The 20,360-nt window shown below is 37.8% G+C and overlaps 1 protein-coding gene across 3 annotated transcripts in view; it reads right to left on the bottom strand.

The window, feature by feature from the left end:
- Positions 1-3,713: 3,713 nt before the first annotated feature.
- Positions 3,714-20,360, bottom strand: part of LOC138704685 (venom protease-like) — a 63,321-nt gene continuing 46,674 nt past the window's right edge. For all 3 annotated transcript variants that reach the window (XM_069832816.1, XM_069832815.1, XM_069832817.1), the window contains 2 exons: positions 20,142-20,311; positions 3,714-6,740 (listed from right to left, as the gene is read on the bottom strand). In XM_069832816.1, the coding sequence (XP_069688917.1) occupies positions 6,564-6,740; positions 20,142-20,311 (347 nt within the window). In that variant the 3' untranslated portion in view covers positions 3,714-6,563. The remainder of the gene's footprint in view (positions 6,741-20,141; positions 20,312-20,360) is intronic.

Below are 20,360 nucleotides of genomic sequence, written 5' to 3'. Positions count from 1 at the left end.
ATTCATACATTGTCTGTAATCTTCATCATTGTATTATTGACATACAGAGTATTAGAACTGAAATCAAAAACCTTCATTTGAAAGTTAAAGTTTTCTTTTTACCTTCAGCGTCACTGAATTAGCTGCCACAAATGTAAACCATATCATAAATCGACCATTTTTTTTGTACCGGTAGCAGTTAAGCAAATTATTGGGGATCATCAGTGTGGTTTTAGGCGTAATACATCAACTATTGATCAGATATTTTGTATTCGACAGATAATGGAGAAAAAATGGGAGTATAAGGATACAGTGCATAAGTTATTCATAGATTTCAAAAAGGCATATGACTCGCTTAAGAGAGAAGTTTTATATGATATTCTTATTGAATTTGGTATTCCTAAGAAACTAGTTCGATTAATTAAAATGTGTCTCAGTGAAACGTACAGCAGAGTCAGTACAGGTCAGTTTCTGTCAAATGCGTTTCCAATTCACTGTGGGCTAAAGCAAGGAGATGCACTATCACCTTTATTTTTTAACTTCGCTCTAGAGTATGTCATTAGGAAAGCCCAGGATAACAGAGAAGTTTTGGAATTGAACGGGTGACATCAGCTGCTTGCATATGCAGATGACGTGAATATGTCAGGAGAAAATCCACAAACGATTAGGGAAAACACGCAAATTTTACTTGAAGCAAGTAAAGAGATAGGTTTGGAAGTAGGCCTAAATCTCGAAAAGACTAAGTATATGATTATGTCTCGTGACGAGAATATTGTACGAAATGGAAATATAAAAAATTGTAAATTTATCTTTTGAACAGGTGGAAAAATTCAAATACCTGGGAATAACAGTAATAAATATAAATGATATTCGGGAGGAAATTAAACACAGAATAAATATGGGAAATGCCTGTTATTAATGGGTTGAGAAGATTTTATCATCCAGTCTGCTGTCAAAAAATCTGAAAGTTAGAAATTATAAAACAGTTATATCACCGGTTGTTCTTTATGGTTGTGAAACTTGGACTCACACTTTGAGAGAGGAACATAGGTTAAGGGTGTTTGAGAATAAGGTACTTAGGAAAATATTTGGTGTTAAGAGGGATGAAGTTACAGGAGAATGGAGAAAGTTACACAACACAGAACTGCATGCATTGTATTTTTCACCTGACATAATTAGGAACATTAAATCCAGACGTTTGAGATGGGCAGGGCATATAGCACGTATGGGCGAATCCAGAAATGCATATAGAGTGTTAGTTGGGAGGCCGGAGGGAAAAAGACCTTTGGGGAGGCCGAGATGTAGATGGGAGGATAATATTAAAATGGATTTGAGGGAGGTGGGATATGATGATAGAGACTGGATTAATCTTGCTCAGGATAGGGACCAATGGTGGACTTATGTGAGGGCGGCAATGAACCTCCTGGTTCCTTAAAAGCCAGTAAGTTAAGTTAAGTTAAGTTTAGTTAAGTTAAGTTAAGTAAGTAAGTAAGTAACCAGTTAAGCAAATTATTCTCGTGATACAATTGAATTATATTATAAAAGAGCTACAGGCAACACAACAATATACACTTATTAGAACCAATAAACCAACTACTATTAAGTCAACTCTGTGTCAGTGGTCACATGAAGAGATATCGGTGGCTGAGAACCAGACTGTTCTAAATCCAACTTTTTAACAAAATTATTTTTGCGTTTCATTATGTTCCATGTCTTTGTCTGCATGTATAAATCGAACAAAACTGTAAATATTCCGTCCATGTTTCTTCAGTAGAGCAAGGAACAGGGACATCACGAGATACCAGTGAAGAATTTTCTCAAACATCAGTTTCAGTAAGTAGAAAGAGAAAGAAGTATATTAAAAGCTGGGGGAAGAAAAACTGGAAGGAAATTAAAGAAGCAAGCTGGACAACAATATACCTTTGGTGACGAGGAATTAAAGGAAGTAGTCATAAAAAATAAAAGACAGGTCACAGCATAAACCAGTATCAACTAGGCCCTACCTATCCTGCAAACATTAAGGCTAGTATTCAGAAAATTTATAATAAGAAGATACAGGACATTAAATCTCTGTACAAATACATCTCTCTAGTTACAATTATTATAATCTGAGGAAATGATGTATCAGTGTGTGTTATAACATTTACAAACACACAAAAACAGACCCACAACACATCCTCAACACTCAACTGAATTTCAGAACACACACCCTTTTCGATATAATCATGAACAGACCCCACCACAACAAGAAACTAGAAGAACGCGCTCGACTCATTGGGTGCTATTCATAGACATTTCGCAGCACGCGCTACGAGCGTGCTAAACTAGCCCCGGCTATCCACTGGTTACTAGTACAGAATTCAAATCATAACCTATCGCTAACACTGGTTTATGAATACGAAAAACGCTGATCATCCACCGGAAGCCCGCGCTAAAAATGTGTATGAATACGGCCCTAAATGATTTAGGGGATGATGCAAATAACATCGAAACCAGTCAATCAGGTAAACAACATGTCAAAATGTATAATGTTAACCCAGATTTTCCCACCGTCCTTTTTTAAGGACAGTTGCAGTGCCTTCGGATATTATGTCATTGTTGGTGTTAGGGATATTTTATAAGTTGTGCGATAATGTTCGTAGTATTTGTTAGCTTTAGAAAATATACGTTCCTTGTTTCAGTTTATTTCAACATCATTTAACCGATTTTTGAGAGTAACTAATGTGCTAATGTATTTTTATCACAAAAAATATTTGGGCTTATCTGGATTAAGACAGTGAAGTAGTTATCCATTTATTCAAATAACAGTACATCAGTGATATTTGGTGTTAAAACTTTGGTAGCAAATTCCACGAAATTGTTTACAAACTAATTTTTTGTAAGTTAGTGTAGTTATTTGTATGAGCGTGTTTTAGTAGTAATGTGGTCATAAATAGTTCAGGTTTTAGATTAATGGTCTAAAAAGGAATTTCAAATTATTTCGTCCACTGCAATATTTACAGTTTACAGTTCTTTAAACGTCTTAAGAGCAATCCAGTGTGGTACATCAAAGAGACTGTTGGCATTGGTATTGAAGATTTATGGTGTGAAAATATAGTGAAGGAAATCTTTGAAAATATAGCTCTGACGACGTAATCAATGCTGAAAAGAGAGGTTATTTGTCTAAATGTTGCCATAAAACTGTGAATAATAATAATAATAATAATAATAATAATAATAATAATAATAATAATAATAATAATAATAATAATAATAATAATGTCCACACCTTGGAGTAACGGTCAGCTCGTCTGGCCGCGAAACCAGGTGGCCCGGGTTCGATTCCCTGTCGGGGCAAGTTACCTTGTTGAGGTTTTTCCGTGGTTTTCCCTCAACCCAATATGAGAAAATGCTAGGTAACTTTCGGTGCTGGACCCTGGATTCATTTCACCGGCATTATCACCTTCATTTCATTCGGACGCTAAATAACCTAAGATGTTGATGCAGCATCGTAAAACAACCCAATAAAATAAAATAATAATTATGGTGATGATGTCATGAGGTAACAGTGGAAGAAGGAATCAGGAAAAATTGAATGAGTGAATGAATTACTCACTGGATGATTGGATTGATGAAGAATATGAAAAGGGAAAAATGTAACGAAATTAAGGAAGAAGGGAAGGAATTTATAAAATAGAGAATAATGAACGGGACAAGAACAAACATACAAAAGATGAAATGAATTTGTGACATGATATGTTTAACAAAACAAATTTACTGATGTCTCCATGTAACATTACAAGTTTCTCTATAACACAAGCTTCATATCCTTAAAAGGTAAAATAAATGTATTTTAAGATTTCTATTGCCAGTCAAAACAGATATTTTCGACGAGATATTTACTACAAGTTACAGAGCAAGGAGGACACATGGTTTGCATACTACACACACAAAGTAAAACACATACTGTAATAAGGTAATTTTGTAATTTCTACAACTAATACTGCGACAATGATCTCAATACACAAGTTTACACATTACACTCTACCGCATTTTCTCTAATACAATGGACGTCTACAGATGTACCCCATCATGCATGAATTAAACAAGTTTTCAAATAGAAAGGAAAGCTATAAAACATACCTGTACAAATCCGTACAATTACTGAAAGGTACTCAACTGATTCAAAAGTAAGACCCAATTTCCTCTAGGCCTACTGTATAGCAAATGAAGAATACAGCCTGGTGATACTAACCAGATACATGAAAGATTATTTTTATACCATGCAGAAGACTGTTGCAAAAACGTGCTTCAGCTAGAATTTCTGTTACATTACGTATGTAATTATTGGTAACAATCGAGATATACGTGATATACATTCTGATTGGATGAAACCAGAAACCATTACTTACTTACTTACTGGCTTTTGGTATGTATTAACGTTTTGGAGGAAAATCTACATTTTTTAACCAACCTTTTAAAGATATTTATCAGACAACATATGAAAGTAGACTAACATAACCATATATCAGAAACTTCAATTTCACTTTTTGATTCCTTAAAAAAATAATTAATTAAAAATTATTCTATTTCTTCAAAATGCCATAACTTATATTTTCTAAAAATTACTCAATTTTGAAATTTCTTTCACCGAGTTATTGCTGTTTATGTGTACAATGCTCTGTACTAGGATTTTGCAGCTAACGTTATTACAAAGAAAATTTTAGTCATAAAAACGCCATTTCAAACGTTAATACATACCTTAAGGAACCCGGAGGTTCATTGCCGCCCTCACATAAGCCCTCCATTGGTCCCTATCCTGAGCAAAATTAATCCATTCTCTATCATCATATCCCACCTCCCTTAAATCCATTTTAATATTATCTTCCCATCTACGTCTCGGCCTCCCCAAAGGTCTTTTGCCCTCCGGCCTCCCAACTAACACTCTATATGAAACCAGAAACCATTACCTACCTTAAACATGCACAATCTATTGCTTAACTCTCAATAATAATAATGGGCTACACAATGAAATAAAATTCTTGTCTTATTGGACAGGGCTTGATTCAGGTCGAGGTGTTAACATCGTAGTAAGCTATGGTTTCTATGGAAACGAAACAGTTTACTTCAGAAAAATACTGCAAGCTATGATTTATAGTTTCACATATTATTATCTCGATTCTTACTAATGATAATATTATATACATAAAGGAATTAACAGTGTTAACAACATGTTCGCCCACTTAAGCAGTGACTAACAGTCTTAATGAAACATACAGCAAATATTAGAATGTCTTGAGAATTTTTTCTGTATCTCATTTCTATCATGTACATCTGTCAAAGGTAATGTACAGTATGTACACTTTTAGAAAGTTTTGTCGCATAGATACCTTAAAAGTCCCAGAAAGAAGTTAGTGCGCATGATCAGAGGACGAGCGACGGGTTCAGACGAGGAGGAGGTAATGAAATTAGTTTTGTTTTGTTTTATGTCTGATCATGTGCACTGCGTCCTTTCTGGAACTTATAAAGTGTCTGTGCGACAAAACTTTTTTCTAAGAATGTACTCGTAGTTTAGCGAACAATACAGGGTTGTTTCCGATCTCTGATAACAAATTTGAATGACATCATGTGTGTCAGGAGTCACACGACAGCTGAACTGTGGCGCGAGGTAACAGACCAGTAGTGAGTGATTTCATAGTCAGAGTGCACGGCGACTCACAGCAGAAATTCCCAAGAAAATCTAGCCTTTTTGGGAGGGGTACATAACAATCCTTTCCGATTCCAAGTAGGCCTACAATTAAGTGAAAATAAAAGAAGCCTGCAATAAACGAGTTTCATTATTTCCAAGAAAGGCATCTTCTGCGCACTTAATAATATTGGTAAAGCTCGAATGGAATTAATTTGTATGCGTCGACTTGTGACGGGGGGTAGATTTGCTTGCTTTTTCCACTCTGGAATTAATCCCATCCGAGCTTTGCCAGTCTTATTAGGTACACACAAGATGTCTTTCTTGGAAATAACGAAACCACGTGTTTTGCAGGCTCCTATGATTTTCACGTAACTGTACTTGGCATCGGAAATGATTGTTATGTACCCCTCCCAAAAAGGCTCGATTTTCTTGGGCATTGCTACTGTGATACACCGTGCACTCTGGTTATAAAATCACTCACTACTGGTCTGTCACCTCTCGCCGCAATTCAGCTGTTGGTGTGATTCCTGACATACATGACGTCATTCAAATTCGTTTTCAGAGAACGGAAACAACCCTGTAATTTATCACTTTTAAATATGTCGCCACTACTTGCGAAGAATTATGTTTTGTGTTCCAATCTACAAAAGTGGGAGAGTCAACCACGATGTTAACGAATTTTTTCGAAGCACACTAGTGCTGCCATCTGTTGCAGAATGTGCTAACATTTCCTACAGATGTCACCACATGATATTTTAGTTTCACCAGCTTCCATTCGTATTAAAGATAGAGAAAATCTTACCTCATTTTCTTAATCAACTTGGTACATCCTACTCAGTCTCAAAATGTAAGGATACTGAATACTGACCATAATAATAGAGTCTAGATAAGAAACTACTGAAAACAACACAATCGTTTATAAACCCACTCTGTCCAAATAGCTTAGTTTGTTATTTATCCAGTCTACATATGAGGACACTCTTGAGTATACTCCAGGGAAAGCCTTGGACCCACAACCGATACCTGAAGACACTACGCCAACTAAGACATGGGCGTCACCTTCCCGTACTACGAGGGGCCCACCTGAATCACCCTGTTGGTTAGAAACAAAACAGATGAGAGTCACAGTACGTTCACATCATTTTTAGCAACAATTTCGGAAAAGCTAATTTTAATTTCATTAAAGGTTAATTCGTATTAAATAAATTATTAATTAAAATAAACAAATGAACTTAATTTAAAAAAAAAGTATAAATTCAATTTCGGAAATAACTCCAAACTCAGAAAAGAATGAAGTCAATTTAGGAGCTGAACGTTTTTCTAATTTTTTCAGCTATATAGTAACATAGTATAGCCTATATACAGAGTGTTTCCAAGTTGGTGTTACAAACTTTCAGGGATGATGGGGAAGGGCACATGTATCAATTTGAGATAAGGAACCCTGGTCCGGAAATGACGGAGTCGAAAGTTACAAGCAAACATAGTTATGTGGAAATGAAATAATTCTATTCCTCTGTACACCTTATTTATGTGTATTTATCTGTACATCTTACACATACTGTATTCATCTGACGTTGTTTACGTTGTCTACTTACAGTATTCCATTCAGTGCGCTGTCTGAGGAGTAGGGACAGGAAACTACACTGAAGGAATGCAGATAGCGTAATGTGTAACGGACATGGTCTGTAGACAGCAGTGTATGTGTACAAGTTGCAGTGTCCAGTCGATCAGTCCTAGTGAAATGGAGGAGTACACGAGAGCGGAATAAGCAGACCTGATTTTCGAATACAGATGAGCCAATGGGGACAGTAGACAAGCTCACAGGTTGTATCGGGACAAGTACCCACGTAGGAGACATCCGGCCCATACCATTTTTCCACGACTGTTGCAAAAGTTAAGGGAAGGAGGGCACGTGGTGCCAAATTACAATTCCATTTCCACACAACTATTTTTGCTTGTAACTTTCGACTCAGTCATTTCCGGATCATGGTTCCTTATCTCAAATTGATACATGTGCCCTTCGCCATCATCTCTGAAATTTGGTAACACCACCTCGGAAACATCCTGTATATTTTAAACATTTATGTAATAATTATATATATACTGTATATAATTATTATGTTAAAATAAAATTGATTTTTCACATTCTCTCAAGAGAACAAAAACCACTCAATGAACATCGTTTACCAAATTTATTAACAATTTCGTTTACATGGCAACAAGAATAAATTGTTGTGATCATCATAATTTATATTAATTTATTGAAACTGCATCTAATTTAATACAATATTATTAAAAATAAAGATAAAATAAAAATAACTTAAACAATATTAAAGTTTTTAGATATTAGATTTATTTTTTCGAGATTGAATTTCTTTTTTTCAGAAAATACAACTTAACATCTTCCGAACTCTATATTACTATTCGCAAAAATGAAATTGCTTACTCCGAAATTGTATATTCTTTTTTCGAATATAATTGAACATTTTCCGAAACTGACATTAAAAAGATAAGTAGGCCTACAGTAATCACAAAAAGAAAATTGAAGGGTTGAGAGTAAAATAGTGCAAAGCCACACTTTTAACAAAAATGTTATTTTGTGTTGAGTTCATTTCTTACACATATGGGGAAGCAACTATTGGAATATTATAAAAATTACTCAACAAAGGACATAAGCATACGCCGAAGAAATTATGATACCGCACCTAATAGCATTGGACTTTCTAAACTTTTAACACGCTCTCCAGTAAAATTTTGTCTTTGTGGCTTAGGACTATATTATTCTCACCTCTTCAATTTCTTCGACACGTTGAAAGAATAGAGTACTAAATTATGTTTGGAAATCAAACAATAGCGGAGAAAGATCTCAAGGAAGATCAAGCATAATTGGAACATGCCAGAAGATGATACACAGAGTAAGATACTATTTCCAAAATTAAATCCTTGGAATAAAACCCCGCTAAAATGGTATACCACACAAATCAAAATTAGAAATACATAAACAAGTAACACATTTATATATATCACAACCTAAGATAAATAAATTATATCACTGACATCACAAATCAATATCTTATTATATTAACTACTTAAGTAATTATATTCAAAATGCAACATACCTTAACAAAAGAAGAAAGCAGGGAACAAGAATAAGGGATACACAGTGGGGCAGGGCATGGTTGCGCCCCACGGTCAGGTAAGATGCAGCAGATAAAAAAGGGTCCCTGTTTTGTGGGCATAGTTGCGCCCCGTTCCCATCAGGTAGAGAAAAGGACATGGCATAGTTGCGCCCCGTTCCCATCAGGTAGAGAAAAGGACATGGCATAGTTGCGCCCCGTTCCCATCAGGTAGAGAAAATGGCATGGCATAGTTGCGCCCCGATGAAATAGGCAGAGAAAAAGACATTACGGAAACTCGAGCCTCGTAATCAACCAACCTTATTGATTTCTTAATATGTATTATCGAACCGTTAAAATGAACACCATAAAATTGGCAGTAATCTATTAACTGTTTTTCTACTGTTTATGCAGTGATTATCGATAGGCTACAGTTAAAATCAACACCATGAAGTTGGCAGTACTTCATTAACTGACATGTTGGAATATGGGGCCTTAGCAGTCTTGACATTTTATTAGTGATTTTGACACCGTTTGTGACGTATACTGAGGTTAATTTAAAATGAATGTTACATTTAGTGAAAAGGGTAAAGAGCTAATAATTCACAATGATTCTAAGTTTCGATTTTCGAAACCCTGTACCATAGGGTTAAAATATCGGTGTACAAACAAAAAAATTCAGTTCATTTATTGTGTGTGATCGATAAAAAAAAAGTGTTATTTTAAATAGCAAAATTGATCATATGCTAGGCTTACCTGATTTCAATGCAGCTACCACTACAATATTTTTAAGTAATTTATTTATTTTATGACAATCACTTTCGTGTGTACTATGCCCATCGGGGCGCAACTATGCCATGTCCATTCTGCTACCTGATTTCTTCGGGGCGCAACTATGCCATGTCCATTCTGCTACCTGATTTCTTCTGGGCGCAACTATGCCATGTCCATTCTGCTACCTGATTTCTTCTGGGCGCAACTATGCCATGTCCATTCTGCTACCTGATTTCTTCTGGGCGCAACTATGCCATGTCCATTCTGCTACCTGATTTCTTCGGGGCGCAACTATGCCATGTCCATTCTGCTACCTGATTTCTTCTGGGCGCAACTATGCCATGTCCATTCTGCTACCTGATTTCTTCAGGGCGCAACTATGCCATGTCCATTCTGCTACCTGATTTCTTCGGAGCGCAACTATGCCATGTCCATTCTGCTACCTGATTTCTTCGGGGCGCAACTATGCCATGTCCATTCTGCTACCTGATTTCTTCTAGGCGCAACTATGCCATGTCCATTCTGCTACCCGATTTCTTCTGGGCGCAACTATGCCATGTCCATTCTGCTACCTGATTTCTTCGGGGCGCAACTATGCCATGCCTAGGCCTCCCAATTGACCTCGGGGCGCAACTATGCCATGTCCATTCTGCTACCTGATTTCTTCGAGGCGCAACTATGCCATGTCCATTGTGCTACCTGATTTCTTCGGGGCGCAACTATGCCATGTCTATTCTGCTACCTGATTTCTTCGAGGCGCAACTATGCCATGTCCATTCTGCTACCTGATTTCTTCGGGGCGCAACTATGCCATGTCCATTCTGCTACCTGATTTCTTCGGGGCGTAACTATGCCATGTCCATTCTGCTACCTGATATCTTCGGGTCGCAACTATGCCATGTCCATTCTGCTACCTGATTTCTTCGAGGCGCAACTATGCCATGTCCATTCTGCTACCCGATTTCTTCTGGGCGCAACTATGCCATGTCCATTCTGCTACCTGATTTCTTCGGGGCGCAACTATGCCATGTCCATTCTGCTACCTGATTTCTTCGAGGCGCAACTATGCCATGTCCATTCTGCTACCCGATTTCTTCTGGGCGCAACTATGCCATGTCCATTCTGCTACCTGATTTCTTCGGGGCGCAACTATGCCATGCCTAGGCCTCCCAATTGACCTCGGGGCGCAACTATGCCATGTCCATTCTGCTACCTGATTTCTTCGAGGCGCAACTATGCCATGTCCATTGTGCTACCTGATTTCTTCGGGGCGCAACTATGCCATGTCTATTCTGCTACCTGATTTCTTCGAGGCGCAACTATGCCATGTCCATTCTGCTACCTGATTTCTTCGGGGCGCAACTATGCCATGTCCATTCTGCTACCTGATTTCTTCGGGGCGTAACTATGCCATGTCCATTCTGCTACCTGATTTCTTCGGGGCGCAACTATGCCATGTCCATTCTGCTACCTGATTTCTTCGAGGCGCAACTATGCCATGTCCATTCTGCTACCCGATTTCTTCTGGGCGCAACTATGCCATGTCCATTCTGCTACCTGATTTCTTCGAGGCGCAACTATGCCATGTCCATTCTGCTACCCGATTTCTTCTGGGCGCAACTATGCCATGTCCATTCTGCTACCTGATTTCTTCGGGGCGCAACTATGCCATGCCTAGGCCTCCCAATTGACCTCGGGGCGCAACTATGCCATGTCCATTCTGCTACCTGATTTCTTCGGGGCGCAACTATGCCATGCCTAGGCCTCCCAATTGACCTCGGGGCGCAACTATGCCATGTCCATTCTGCTACCTGATTTCTTCGGGGCGCAACTATGCCATGCCTAGGCCTCCCAATTGACCTCGGGGCGCAACTATGCCATACCGACACAGTGAACACAAAACTTAAATCTGTTCACTGCCCGTAGCTGTAATCCCCTTAACAATACAGGACCAAGACGCTGTATTTTGTCTGCTTGCTTGGTAGTATGAACTTCGATAAATTTGTAACCAAAAGTAGAAATTATTCTACATCTAACAATAAAAATTAATTTCTCTTAGAAAAATGATCCTCAGCGTCTGGTGTAGCTCTGGCGGTAGAGTTCGCTAGCCTGCTGATTCGGAGCTGCGTTCCCGCTTCGATTCCCGCTTGGGCTGATTACCTGATTGGGTTTTTTCCGAGCTTTTCCCCAACCGTAAGCTATTCCTCATTTCGTCAAATTCGATCTCGTTATCGCCAATTCCATCGGCGTTAAATAAACTAGGAGCTGATACAGATTCGTTAAAAAAAAAAAAAAACCTTCTCAGATCGTACTACCGCGTCTGTTTCATTTGTTATTCGTTACAGGTAATATAACCAAACTAACCGAAATCAAACCCGATGAGTCAATGTCATGAATTAATTTATTATTCTTAATTTCCAACAATATTAAATGCTACGAGAATATACGACGATTTTCCCACTGTGCTTCAAAACATCGGAAAATTGCATCTTGTTACAAATATTTTACATCTGATATAAATATGGCAACATTGGTATACATACATACATACATACATACATACATACATACATACATACATACATACATACATACATACATACATACATACATATATGTTGTTTTCTAATACCAGGCGTTTGACAATAAAGTCATTTGACCTCTTGCACTCCAATATTTTTCAAAGATATTATAATGGTCAGCCACTGAAGCACAGATTTTGAGATGTTCCGAATCCATTTCTTGGTTTGAGTTGCACAATGGGCAGTTGGGGGACTGATATATTCCAATTCTATGCAGGTGTTTAGCCAAACAATCATGGCCTGTTGCCAATCTAAATACAGCTACAGACGATTTTTGTGGTAAATCGGGAATTAACTGTGGATTATGATGCAGAGAGTTCCATTTTTTTCCCTTGAGATTGTGTTATCAAATTTTGTTTGTTGAAGTCTAAGTATGTAGATTTAATGAAACTTTTCACAGAGTAATACGTAGATTTAGTAACAGGTCTGTAAGTAGCAGGCATACATACATACATACATACATACATACATACATACATACATACATACATACATACATACATACATACATACATACATACATACATACATACATACATATTTTTTCCGTGGCGCTACAGCCCATGAAGGGCCAAAGCCGACCATCCGATTGCTGGCCTCACGTCCACAGGCCTCAGCAGAGGTGAACGATCATCCACTCGGTAGGCCTACGGGGTGACGTGTGGTAAGCACTAGATATGAACAAAACTAACTGCCGCTCCCGCTCGCTGTGTTCGTTGCATTTGTCTTTCGAGTCTCGTCTCGTCATTCTCGTGCGCTTCGAGTCTCGCTCATCATTCTCGAAATAGCATTTGGTCGGCGTGGAAAGATTTCGTAACTTTGAATAACATACATCATTGAAATAAATAACATTATAACTGTTTAAATGAGACAAAAAGACAAAACAGAACAGTATCTTAGTTATCAAAATGTTCTGGTTCTATTATATGATATTACCTATGGTTATATAAATAGAAAAAAAAATAATTCTCAAGTAAATTTGCATTTCTAAGAAACATAAAACATAACGTTAAATTCTTTTTACTTGAGATTGCACACTTGATCTGAAACATATGAAAAGAAAATTCCTAGCCTTTTAATAAGGGCCTAGTAATTAAATAAAGACAGGGGAACGGATTATTATACACTGAAAGATAGAGATGATGTTGCAAATAGGCTACTTAATTGTTTATACATATAGTACGTCCGCTCAAATGAGAGCCACTTGCAACGTGCGATTGGACACACTTACCGCAGGGAGCAAGTAGGCACGCGACTCCGAGTAGGTTCCATGTAAACAACGCTGCGTTGCCATCTCTCCCTTCTGAAGACTGTAGTGAACCTTCGTGTGCGTCTTGTAAATACAGAAATAAAACAGGAATACCTCCTATTCAAAGTCTGTTCAGTCACTATTTAAATCAATTACACAAGATTCCAAGATAGCTTCTAAGAAGCTATAATCACTTTCTTTTGTCTTTACATGGTCGATATACTTTACTCAATGCTTTTTATTGTTAATTTGCTATTAAATCACGTACTTCTTGAACAGTTTTATTTCCCAATGCATTTTCTGACTGGACATTTCTGTTCGTCTTCTTCCGACTAAACTAAATCTATGGCAATGGTAGGGGGGCAGTCGTAGTACAACATGGCCGTATTTTGATGATAGTTCAACTACATCCACCTTTTCTGTAATGGCTACGTTGTATCTCTTGTAGCAGATGCAACTTTGTTGTTGGGACTGGCGTAGGCAAGGGGATGTTATTTTCACGTTTTAATGACATCTATTGTTGATCTAGTGGTAGGTACAGGATTCACAATACGGGAATGGTATGGGGCATTATCCATAATGATGAAAGACTGTTCTTCCAGTCGTTTTCGCGAACATTCCTCAAACTATTCTTCAAAGATTTTAGAATTCATAGTCCCACGGTAATCAGCCGGGACATCACACATACTTTGATGGGTAACGAATAATGCTCCTGGAATGAAACCTTTTCTTCCCCTCGCATGTAAAATTACTATTCGTGTCCTTTACCTGAAGAAAAAAATTGTTATCACAATAACTTGACTCATCTGACTAAAGACACTTTAATCCGTCATGGGTATCATACCATGTATATTCTTCATAAGCCAGTTGTCGATAATACTCTATATTCAGTAAATACGAGGAACGCCATATCCGTATTCGTAATGATTCCATTGCTGCTGGTTGAGATCCATGAATTTTATATTTAAACCCAATTGAATGTAATGGTTCCATTAAAGTATTTCTTTGATACGGAAACTCATATTGGGTAGCTTGTGTTTTATTACGCATTGCATTGGGAAGTTTGACGTTGAAGCTATTTTATTTTTTATTTATATTAGGCCTATATGGAACACAAAAGCCACAATATACATTTACTGTCCTCTGCCTCGTTCTGAGCTAACTGTATTATACTTCCGGGCTCGTCTGAAACCAAATACTAAGTTATATGAACTTGTTCTCGGAGCACCGACTTAGATCTGTCAACAGCGCTGGCGTACCAACAACCAGCCACGTGCTTCCATACTGAAACAGCTGACGCCTCCCGCTCAAGGTAGGTGCAAGTGGAATCTCATTTGAGCGGACGTACTACAGACGTGGACAAATTATTAGCAAAATTGAAGATTTTTATTACATATTTTTACAAAATATGATTCTTCAATTTAGACTACAGTAGACATTTTTGCGTATTTCCAAATTATTAGCAAAATTGAAGATTTGTATTGTATATTTTTAGAAAATTTAACTCTTCAATTTGGACTACATTTGATATTTTTGCATATTTAAAAATTATTATCAAAACTGAAGGTTTTTATTATATATTTTTACAAAATTCGATTCAATTTGGAATACAGTTGAAATTTTGGATATTTTCAAATTATTAGCAAAGCTGAAGATTTTTATTTTATAGTTTTACAAAATTTGACTCTTCAATTTAGACTGCAGTTGACATTTTTGCTAATTTACAAATTATTAACAAAATTGAAGATTTTTATTATATATTTTTACAAAATTTAACTCTTCAATTTAAACTACAGTTGACATTTTTGCATATTTCTGTCTATTGTAATGATAGAAATATGCAAAATTGTCAACTGTAGTTTAAATTGAAGACTGTCTATTGTAATGATAGAAAGATGCAAAATTGTCAACTGTAGTCTAAATTGAAAAATCAAATTTTGTAAACAGAATTATCATAAAAATCGTCAATTTTGTTAATAATTTGTCCACGTCTGTATATATAACAAGAGATTGTGTTTCAAACAGGCTACTTGATTGTTTATTACATATATAACAGTTGCCAAAGTAGATAAAAGTTCAGTCAGGTGTAAATAACTGTGATGATTCAAGGCTGCTTGACGTTCGGACTTCGGGAGTGATCAATCTCGACGTCTCGAAACACTCACAAGCAGTCTTTACGTCAACGACGCTACGTATAGAACATTGTCGTGCGGGTTTTCGGCTTTGCGGGCGCTGTTAGTCTTGCTTTCTCGATCGTTGTTCGTCTCTAGTAAGCACAATGCTGCAGTGCCTGGGAAAAGTGACACAAGTCAGTCTCCACAAACCTTTTTTGATAATTTATTGACAACTTACACTGGTTTATGTCGATTTGATTTTTTTCTGTATGAATTATTGTAATGGGAGAAATACTTATGTCTCTTTTTCCAAGCGAGCAGATGTTCCGTAAGTTGTCAATAAATGATCAAAAAAGGTTTGTGGAAACTGACTTGTGTCACTTTTCCCAGGCACTGCAGAATGATTCCTCAGGCAGAGATAATGTAGGAGGACTATAATATCTGGCGGATTTCACACTGACAAGTGTAATTGTTGACCTCCTTCGAGGAATAATGCTCATATTGGTTAGTAGTCAATGCAGTTTGCCAACCTATTCAGGCAAAAAATCAGGACTGTCTACGAAATCTGTAAGTACTCTATCAGGAATGCACCGGCAATCGGATTACGTCATCCAGTTTCAGGAATAAAACTACACGAGTTGTGTTAGTTTGAATGTTTTATTTTTGTTTCGGTTTACAGATACAGAGTATGGGTCTATGATAAGATAAGTAATTAATGAAAAGCATGCAATATAATTTATTTTGTTTTCATATGAAGCAGTGGCGGTTCCTCGGGGGAGGGAAGGGGGGAACGTCCTCCTCACATTTTTCTTCTTTTGAAAGTAAATACCAAATAAAATATGTGCCTTGAAATTCAAGGAAGATTCGATCATTTTTAAGTTCACAGCTATAAGAAAACCTCGGTTGATTGAGTTTTAAACGATGCGCGCTCATGTGCTGCTAGAAAACTGTGAGAAAGATGCGAGATTGTTTGTGTGGAGGAAAGGCAATCTATTCCTCTTTTACTGCAGTTAACACACATAGACAACAGCGCGCTAGCGGCCAGAGAAGAAGCAGAGTTTTAAAGCAAGTAAATGAACGGAGAGGGAGGAGATCCTCCTCTGAATCAGTCATGGGCGGGAAATAGAAACCGACTGGTCGTGCAGCAAGCTCGCTACCGCTGCCATCTAACGATCTTGCATTCAACCGGACTATAATACAACTAGAAGGAGGCACAATAAAACAGTTTTAACGCAACGCTATGAAAGACATCATATAAACTTTTTTTTTAAATTAAAAATAAAAAATTTTATTCATTGCACTTTATATAGGCTACTATTCAAGGTTTGAAACTTTCAAGGATATTTGAAAGTTAAAGTCGTGTTTATATAAAACAAAGAGGAAGTAGTTCTACGTTAGTATTGCAGATCTTTTTGGCCCCTGAAATTCACTTCCGTTCATTGCGTACTAGACAGGGCAACAGCCAAGTTGTCAGTTTTGTACAAATATATTTGAAATTGAAAGTAGTACTCCAAACTACATTATTTTTAACATAAAAATTTGGGCACCGGCAACTTTGAACAAGAATGGTAGTCTGACTTTACAAGAACTGATATTCTTCAAAAACATGTGATACTGAACTTGTACAATGTACACGTGGCAACACAGACCACGTGGGTGGGTGCAGTGTTCTCGCTTTCCTCAGATTATTTCCCATTCCCATTTTCGTGGTTCCGATTACGTGTTAGTTGCTATAGTCTCTTCCAACACGTGTGATGCTGTAATGTGCTCGAAAAATGCTGCGAGGTGAATTTCCTTGTAATTGTTAATTTGTGCAATTATTCAACAATGAATGGAAGTTAAAACAATATATTTTATGAAAAATTTAGGAAACTCAGTTTACAAGAACTGATTATTGCTATACAGAAGGGAAGGTCAACCCCAACACTACCTGGTCTTACATGTATGCATGTTGGCTAATTTGTAGCATGTTTCAGTTAAGAAGGTGTCATTTCGTGCTGTTACCTTCTTTCCTCCTCTTAAGAAATACGCAGGAGCCGCCACTGATATGAAGTAATATTCCAAAATTAGTCCCAGATCACAACAATTTTTTTTTTCACTATGGTTCATTCAAAATGCATCTTATGTGTCTATTATCACTTTAATATTTCAGAACTCGGGATTACAAATGAAACGAGTCGTTACAAAAGTCTGTAGTTGCTCTCGATGCAGAGATATTACTGAGAGAGTCCGCGCGGAACGACTAGCTTTATACGTAACTTCAGCGCCCTCATGTCGGTAGCTAAGAGAGGTGGCGCCATTGGACATGGTCACTCAAGTTATATTATTTCATGGCCTAACTATTAATAACATTGGCATTCTGCTGTGCCCATACTGGGTGCAGGGAAACACGTATTCTACGTCAATAATCGGTAGATTTCAGTAACGAGCACTGTGTAGAGGAGCGGAAGAATATACTTCGTTCCAATGTCTGATAGGAGATGTAAACATTCCCGAGAGAGAGAGAGAGGAGGATAATATCGCTATTGAACCAATGACAGAGATCTCATTTCACGCTTATCTTGAAATTGGGCGGTATGTATGTAGCCTATGTACGTATGTGTCTGAAGCGTTTTACCCACTTCAAGGCAAGTGTCAACTGAGACCTCTTCCTTTGGTTCAATAGCAATGATATTTCTCTCCTTTACCGGCAATATTTACTTCGCCTGTCAGATATTACGGAACGAAGTATAAATTATAGCAACATAAACATAACAGTCAATAGCTATGAACATTGGTCCACTGCGATCCACCAGAATAAGTTAATGCAAGTACTAGTACATGCATACCTATAAAGCAATAGAATCTTCCTTCTTATCAGCTAATGACACTTTTTCACTTGCGACTTCTACTTATGATTGCATTAATAGTTGTTACATAAACACAGGTACAACATTGGAATTAAGAAAAATGAAGAAATACCATTATATTCCATGAAATGAGCATTGGAATATGGCAATATTACAAAAGAATAATGCAGCGGCTATACTTCTTGCTGAAAAGAAGATACAATTTCAGATCATCCGAAGCCCTTGCGTTTTGCAGGCCATACTGTAGTGTTCAGTACGTAAAGTTAATCACGTTCGCGCATGGCATCGTTTAGTCCACCGCTGTGGAGTAACGGTTAACGCGCCTGGCCTTGAAAGGAGCGGAGACGGGTTCAAATCCTGATTCGGACACGTTACCTCTGGGTTTTTCCGAGGTTTTCCATCAACCAATTGAAGCAGAATTGCAAAGTAACTTTCGGCGTTGGACCATGGACTCATTTCGCCATAATTAATACAGATATCATCATCATCATCATCATCATCATCATCATCATCATCATCATCATCATCATAATCGTAGCCCGGGTTAAGTTCGATGCGGCGTGCTGTACTTGTACAAGAGCGCGGTCGTTCGGCTACCCAATCATTCACAGAATAGGAGTGGTAAGCACAATAAGCCTAAGGCTGCAGTGTAAGCCTTTGGGTCCCTTGTCCGTACAAGATAAAAAAATGGTATTGTTTCAGGTTCGGTGAGCTTGAAACAGGATTTAGTAGGCCTAGTTATAGTACTTAGCGAGAAGAAGGTGTGAGAAACTAAAAATGGAAAAGAAAGGAGACGAATTTAGGAGAATTGAGGAAATTAACGAAGACGTAATAAAAAGACACAAGGGAATAAAAAGGACATGAGAAGAGAAACGAACAAGAGATAAGAATGTGGCAAGAGAAGAAAAAATAAAGAAAATAAAAAGGATAAAGAAAAATGGACAAGGGAAAAAGAAAAAAGGACAAAAAGGAACAAGAGAAGAAAAAGGGGGACAAGAGAAGAAAAAGGGGGACAAGAGAAGAAAAAGGAACAAGAGAAGAAAAAGGAACAAGAGAAGAAGGGGACAAGAGAAGAAAAAGGGGGACAAGAAGGGGGACAAGAGAAGAAAAAGAGAAGAAAAAGGGAGACAAGAGAAGAAAAAGGGAGACAAGAGAAGAAAAAGGGGGACAAGAGAAGAAAAAGGGGGACACGAGAAGAAAAAGGGGGACAAGAGAAGAAAAAGGGAGACAAGAGAAGAAAAAGGGGGACAAGAGAAGAAAAAGGGGGACAAGAGAAGAAAAAGGGAGACAAGAGAAGAAAAAGGGGGACGAGAGAAGAAAAAGGGGCACAAGAGAAGAAAAGGGAGGCAAGAGAAGAAAAAGGGGGACAAGAGAAGAAAAAGGGGGACAAGAGAAGGAAAAGGCGGACAGGAGAAGAAAAAGGGAGGCAAGAAAAGAAAAAGGAGGACAATAGAAGAAAAATGGGAACAAAAGAAGAAAAAGGGGGACAAGAGAAGAAAAAGGGGGACAAGAGAAGAAAAAGGGAGACAAGGGGAGAAAGAGTGGCTAGAGGATAAGTGGAAACAAGAGAAGAAAGGGGATGAGATAAAAAGAGACAAGACAAAGAAATGAGAAGAAAATAAATAAAGGAAGTAAAATAGGATAATAAAAGAGGGAAAGAGCAAGAGCTGGAAAAGGAAAAGAAGAAATAGGAAAGAAAAGAAAGAAAGAAGATGGAGAAAGAATCAGTAGAAAGGACAAAAGTGAGAAACGAAACAAGCATAAGATGTCATCCAATAGAGAACTGATATCATAGCATCACCGCACGCACCTGACAGGCGTCCTTGCCTCCGTTCGGGTCACCTGCACAAAGTTGCGAGCTGATGATGCCCTCGGGATAGTTCCGGCGGGGAACTATCGGACTGGAGTACGCCTTCGTGCAGTCACTGTTGTTGAAGATCGTCACACTGACCTCCTGCAGCACAGGGCTCCTCTCGCCTCCTACAGATATGGGAACCAAGGAAAAATGAATAACTAAATTAGGGTTTCC

This window comes from Periplaneta americana, chromosome 8, assembly GCF_040183065.1.
Source record: "Periplaneta americana isolate PAMFEO1 chromosome 8, P.americana_PAMFEO1_priV1, whole genome shotgun sequence".
Classification (NCBI taxonomy): Eukaryota; Metazoa; Arthropoda; class Insecta; order Blattodea; family Blattidae; genus Periplaneta; species Periplaneta americana.
Note: the sequence above shows the minus strand (reverse complement) of the source record. Positions and strands in the feature narration are given on the sequence as shown.